Genomic DNA, 7041 nt, shown 5'->3' with positions numbered 1-7041 from the left:
GTCTGATTCTAATACAAACACTGTTTAGGGTTCTTGGTTTTTATTGAACTAAAGGTGGATATAAACTCTGAAACATAAAAATACAATACATGAGCACACTCTCAACGTTCATTCTTACACAAGGGCGATAAACCCGTCACGGTTATTGATACACATGTATTCGATTTTACACAATTACACATTTATACATAGTTATATTATTGTTAATTGTATTTTAGAATTTATACGTTTACATGTTAATTTTATAGAATTAACATGCTTCAATTTCATTCACTCAAGATAAAATGTATACAAGACACAAAATTCATTCTGACACTCACCCCACGGGATTAGGTGGGAGTTTAAAGTCAAAAAATCTCCAACAGGGACGGGACGGGCTAAGCGACGACGCATCTACAAGGAAATCCAATCTTCTCCCGCGGACAAACAGGTTCTACACCCAAGGAGGGAAAGGTGTGAAGTGCCAAGAAAGCAAGACAAGAAAGTCCGAAGAAAACCAGAGATGTTATTTGGTACTGTCCAATCAGATGTCTAATGTCAAGTCACATGTCATTACATGAATAATTAAAACATAATAGTGCAAAAGGTCACTACTTGACCTTTACACAACTTGCATAACAGACTTACATTAAGGTGACATGCACCATCATATTCTATTTATTTTCATACACCATCCACACAACTTATTACGAACATAAATATGGCAAAATACAAATATATACAATATAAACCAATAACAAACAGTCATAAAATACTAACCTGCTACACTACTACCTAATGTGACGTCATCAGTGTTTTTTGCCGGCAAACGTAGTAATACGTAACCAGTAGCCCAAGGGGGTAGGTCAAGGTCGAGTGTTATCCATATGGTGTTTTCTTGTAATGATCAATGACCTTGCTGTAGAACTAGATAATCAAAATTCTGGGTTAAAAGTAAGGGATATACACATATCTTGCGTTTTGCTAGCAGATGATACGCTACTTCTGTCTGCTTCGCTGTCTCTACTTCAAAAAGAGTTAGATATTGTATACATCTACTCTGCTATGTGGCCCTTAAAATATAATTCCGCTAAAAGGTCTTATTTGGTAACATTCTGGTAATAATCCTATCATTCTTTTATCAGCAGGTTGTGTTTTCATTGTTAATGAACAAGATACATCATTGATCAGTATGGCTAACAATTAATTAACAGAGCCCATGTCACATGATTACATTATAACTGTACAGCTGGTGTTCCATAGCTGACCATTGTCTATAAAAACATCTTCATATATACTGCAAAATTTGCCGTGAAATTTTCATACGTTTATCATTACAAGCTTTTCATCCAAGCGACCTGTGAATATCGCAACATTAGTAATGGCTATCAAAATATCCATGAGCCTCAGTATTGTCAGAGCAGCTATCCTGTGTCTGTTTCAAGGTCGTTCTGAGATGTTTTAGGATAGAAAAACATCTGCTTAGTTAATGTAGAAAAGGTTGACGGCACACCAAATTCCTCATCAATTGTGTTGTCATCATCTTCTAAGATACGCACAAAAGCTTTGTTTATGCTGAGAACAAGAGATGAAATTTCTTTTGATTTATGTCCCTTTTCAAGTTTCAATATACAGAATTTTTTAAGACTTTCACACAAAGCCTGGACATAGTAAGATAATCCACGCTTTCTATTCCTTCCCCATCCAAATATGCCTGAAAAACAAATGAACATCATATAAAACTAAATACATGTTAAAGCCTTTTTTTCATTCAACACATCTCACTTTTACAAATTCACTTTGCAAAAAAATATCAACAATTAATATCCTCTTAATAAACAACTGTTATTTGTATACTGTTTATACATCTTACTCTTGGAGTATACAGTGAAATTTCCTTCAAGTCTTGTATGTGGGAAATAGTAAAAATCATCACTCAGAACACTACATATTAGACTTTTATGAAACAGAAAATGTTAATGCAATTTTTATATCTCTTATTAACAAAGATTACAAAATGTGTACATGTCATGTCTATTATTATTATTATTATTATTATTATGTCTACAGTGGGGAAATCAAACACATACGCACCATCTACACCACAAAACTGAACAAGACAATCTGCCATTGAAGGGAGAGAAGCTGTCATCACACATCCATCTGAACCATCTCTTGCTGAGGATGGCACTGTTGCTTGTGTTTCATGTATTTCATATGGTGTACATCCCTGTTTGATATGAAAAAGCCTTCATATGTAGCATATAATGTATACTTTTCAGTCAAAGATTATTAATTGTAAATCATGTATACTTCCCATGGTATATAAAATTCCATTAATACACAAGGAGAGTCAAATGCGAGTTCAAATTCCTCGTGATTATTTGTATCAAAATAACCCTTGATGAAATCCATGCCGATTCCGTTATCAATATCCGAGTCCATGTACCTCATAGCCTATCATTCATGAATTTAAATCCATTTCTAGACCACTTTTTGCAAAATCATGCATTCGCAAATATGTCTGAAGAGGTAAGGTTCTTGAAATAAAGTATTCGCAAAATCTAAGTGATTTACATGATATAGGAGTTTAAACAATCCAGAGTGTTGTTATAAAATATAAGAAGGCAGAATCAAGCAGTCGCTATTGGATAGGAGTCCTTTGAATTTACTGGAAATATCATTAATTCTGTTCATAGTACATGTATAAACTAATCAGAGCCATGGTTCATTTCACAGGGATTTAACTATAGTCATTTCTCAACTATCAGGTTTTTGTTCCTTTCTGTTTATTACATATTTATAGATGATACCATTATCTAATATTAAAAGTGTAAACTTCATAAACACAAAGAAACGTTTTTTTTTTTTTTTTTAAACAAGATTAATCACAATCTTAATTAAACAATACAAATCAATTTCTAACTTCACACACTTAAATGAGTCTTTATGAAAACATAAGAGGTATTTGTTTTTCTACAATGAATATACTTACATGTACGAAGAAAAGTTTAGGTTTCATTGCAAGAGATGGACAATGTTGAGGTTTGAAAAATTCTAGAATGGAGTAAAACTCAACAAATACATCATCAATTTCTCCTGGACAAACCACTGTACCTTCCAGTCCATATGACAAAATCACACAAACAAAACAGTCATGGTCAGAATGGTCATTTAGCATCGGATTAGTAGCTAAAATAGAAATATATGTGTGATCGATCACTTTCTGTAACCTGCCAAATTCTCTTCATTTCTTGAATGTACTTACTATCTAACATTTCTTTGTTTTTTATTTTTATTGATTCTATCACCAGATGTCATAGTGACATATAAACACCTCTCTTTCCAATCACTGCTCATATTTGTGCAGTGTTAGAAAAGTCAGCCGAGTCAAAATGTATAGATATAATGTAACTAATGATTGATATCTTGATCCAACCAATGAATAAAGCAAAGCTGTTGAAAGTTTAAGAAAATGCCCGAATGAGCTGATAAATTACTGATTGATGACAACTCTATATTTTGATATACATGTAGCATACGTACCATCAGACAGTATTTGCAATAATTGTTCCCGAGATAGATTCTGATGAATCATTTCTTCTGACCCATCTGAAGTCTTGATTGGGCAGAACCCCAATTTCTGAAACTGATTTCTAAGAGTTTTTGCATCTCTCAATGATCCAGACCTTCTAGGGCGATCTTGTTTTGCTCTAAACTCTGAATTACTGATAATCAAACAATGCCCTCTGGACAAGTGGTCATGACGATATTCAAATGATGAAAAATCTTCTGTCGTTTTGGCTATCTTTTTCACAGTCCTGAAAATGTGATAGTAGATCAATGTTAGTCCATTATATGAAAAATGATATATCACTTATTACAGACCAACCAGAATAACAATCTAATGCATTCAAACACCAGATTTTATGTTTACACTAGTTCAATGCAGTTTTAGAAGCATTGAAAGAACAATTTATTTTGGGAAAAATAAGTATTTAATTACAACACCTTTACTTCATGGCAAAAATCCTATGTATGTTTTCTCTACATTTTCATTCATTCTTTAGGAAAATATCTATATTTGTTGACAACCTTCTTCTGTAGTATACTTGAAATATAATTTTTGCACTAACATAAATGAAAATCTGTAAGTGTTAAGGTATATTCACATTTTAAAATTAAAACATCTTTATTGAGAACTAGCTGTTTGAATGTTTGTTTATATACCAAAGTACATTGGTCCCTTTTTTATGCTTCAATCAACCTAATTTTGTGATTTTCTAATTAAAGATCACCGATTACTTTGCTTACATATTTGTCCTTTGTGGTCTTCCATCCATATCCATAGCTTTGACCCTAAATGCACATCCATTTTCCTGTGGCCACTGATCATGTGATACTCCAACCATCTTGACTGATGTTTCTTCATTATGTGCAGCAAATTCATTTCCGTCAGTTTCCAAATGATTTAAATCAGACACTTCTGAATTTGATTTCATCTTATCACCTTGACATGATGTGACAATTTGATCATGAGACTGCCCAGAAATTGATGAATTGTCTAATACTAGGCCTGAAATTCTATCAAATGAACCATCACCTGGGTTGTATTGGTCACCACGATCAGTTTTAAGGTCACCAGTAAATTCAGTGCATTTTTCTAAGTAGTTGTACGAGTCTGTCTCAAGGTCACAATAATCAGTCTCAAGGTCACAATAATCAGTTTTAAGGTCACCTGTTTTTGTATCTGCAGCTGTCTCAAGGTCATCATGTTTTGTATCTGCAGCTGCCCCTTGATCACAATGTGGTGAATCTATCGAAACTTCACTTATATAAAAGTCATCTGAATATCTGTCCATTCTGTCTTTGGGTTTACCAACACAAAATAATTCACTAGAACAAGTTTCAAAAATTTCAGACATGTTGCTTTACAGTATAATCAACTAATACTCTACACAATGGAAAGTTATCTGGCAGGATTTCTGTGATGCTTCTCTAGCCACCCTGATCCTTCGTCTTATATAGGTATTAATCCTGAATATCCACTATCATGTTGCTGATTATGCTGGTTCAAACATTAATTCTACATCCAGTATCGTATTCTTTCTTTACAGTTTTTTTCCTGTAAAATCAAACGATTAAGTGTAAAGGTACATGCATGTCAATCAAGAGGACTAGCTGCCTTGACAGTCACTTGAGATAAGCAATATTGAATATAAAGGTGAATGTATAGTTATCAAGTGTCATGAAACAGAAATTGTGACATTGAATGTAGACAGTGTCAATACATGCATTCCATCAAAACAAAATCAGGTTATTTCCAGTGGGAAATAACCAACATTATTTTGGTAATCAAAACCAAAGACGCTTCCATTCATGAAGAGCATTTAATTCTACCATATCTGGGGGTGGAAAAGTAGATTTTTAAAATCGAAGTCCATATGACCCCTTTTAGCCCCACCCATCAGGCATACCATCAGGCCATTACTCATAATTCTAACCAAGTCTTAAATATTTCCATTGGAAATTAAACAAATTAAGCTCAAAAATCTAGTTTTCGTATGTAAACTATAGTAAATTTACCCACTCCCCACAGGATATGTGAGACCCTGGGGCCATGAAATTCACATTTTTGGTAAAGCACCTTAAGATGCTTGCATTCATGAAGAGTATTTGATTCTATCATATCTGGGTCTTGTGAAGAAGATTAAAGTCAATTTGACCCCTTTTGGCCCGGCCCATCAGCCCCTTGGGTTCAGTCAGAATCAAAATGGGCATACCATCAAGCCATGATTGTTATCTTTTATAAACTGATTTTAATAAAAATAAATGATTCATTCTTGGCAGTGTAATCGGTTAGGTGGAAAAGGCATCTTCATAGCAAATATATACTGATACTTCTAATGATAACGGCTCTCTTAGTGGTCACACAATGGATGGTTGTTTTGATCACACATCTTTCTGGTCAATCTTTATAATGTCATTGCCAACACCAGAGGAGAAGACACACAGGAGTCTCAAATCTAAGGATGATTTCAATCAAATGTAAGCAAGTAACCTGAACTTATTCCACTACATTAAACTTTCCTATTGTTAACCGTGATGGCTCATAACAGAGCGATTAAAATTTCTTTCTTACTGGTATTTGATAGTAACTTAGCATAAGGCTCTGCCTCGACAAATAACACAGAGAAATATATATCTTGAAAAAAGTAAATTCAGTAACAATCAGCAAAAGGTTCTTTCATAAGTTTATGAGTAATCTTTAAGAGACAGAAATGTTATTTGATGTGACTTTTGAGGATAACTGAATTCTGAAAAATTGTATTTACTATTTCACAATAAATTGATATTCAAACATGACATCAAAAGATATTTACGTGCTGTTAATAATGATTAGTTCTAAAGCTTGGGAGGACTTTTGATATACAAAAGACATGAATTTAGCATATTTTGCAGTTTCATCATGACAAAACTGGACAGATAAAACATGAAATTATGTGTAATTTTTGCTTTTAATTAAAGTGTCAATTACTTCATATAGTTGTGTAGTTGATAGGATTATGTTTATTCATATTATAGGCTGCGATAGTAATAAATATAGCACACATTAAGAGCTATTCTCCTTAGCCCCATTGAAAAATTATTTTCACACATAGGTCAGCTCTAGGTATCCCACTGGTGGTCTATTACTGTAATAGTTTAGACTATTTAAAAGTTACATTAAACACAAAATGATGATATTTGAATGAATACTTGGTGCACTTGAGTATAGTTTGATGTACCCGAGTCGGCATTTTAGCATATTTGAGTAACAGGAGTATATTATCAAATTTAGTGCTGATCATATCGAGAATAATGGTAGATGAATTCCTCAAAAGGAAGCTACAAAAACTCGGTTACCTGAGTTGTCGTGTAGGTCTTAAGAAAGTCTTGTCGAACTAAAGCTGTCAGAGCTACCAGCAGAGACATAGAGACACACGTCTCTGCCATCAACCACTGCTTTGGTAATTTTCAGTTAGCTAAATATAGTTCCGAAAGTGGGTATAAAATTGTACG

The 7041-nt window shown here is 33.5% G+C and overlaps 1 protein-coding gene across 1 annotated transcript; it reads right to left on the bottom strand.

Moving 5' to 3' along the window:
• Positions 1–260: 260 nt before the first annotated feature.
• On the bottom strand, positions 261–6978 carry LOC132561817 (caspase-7-like). Its single transcript, XM_060226516.1, has 6 exons — positions 6886–6978; positions 4294–5104; positions 3526–3800; positions 2975–3171; positions 2074–2209; positions 261–1693 (listed from the first exon to the last, which is right to left on the bottom strand). Exons 2-6 carry the CDS (start codon positions 4902–4904, stop codon positions 1404–1406), a joined length of 1509 nt encoding a protein of 502 aa, XP_060082499.1. The 5' UTR covers positions 4905–5104; positions 6886–6978; the 3' UTR covers positions 261–1403.
• Between the last annotated feature and the right edge of the window lie 63 nt (positions 6979–7041).

The sequence above is a fragment of the Ylistrum balloti genome, unplaced genomic scaffold (genome assembly GCF_031769215.1).
Source record: "Ylistrum balloti isolate Yb309-2 unplaced genomic scaffold, AGI_CSIRO_Ybal_v1 Utg371286, whole genome shotgun sequence".
NCBI lineage: Eukaryota > Metazoa > Mollusca > Bivalvia > Pectinida > Pectinidae > Ylistrum > Ylistrum balloti.
This window is presented reverse-complemented; position numbering and strand designations above follow the sequence as displayed.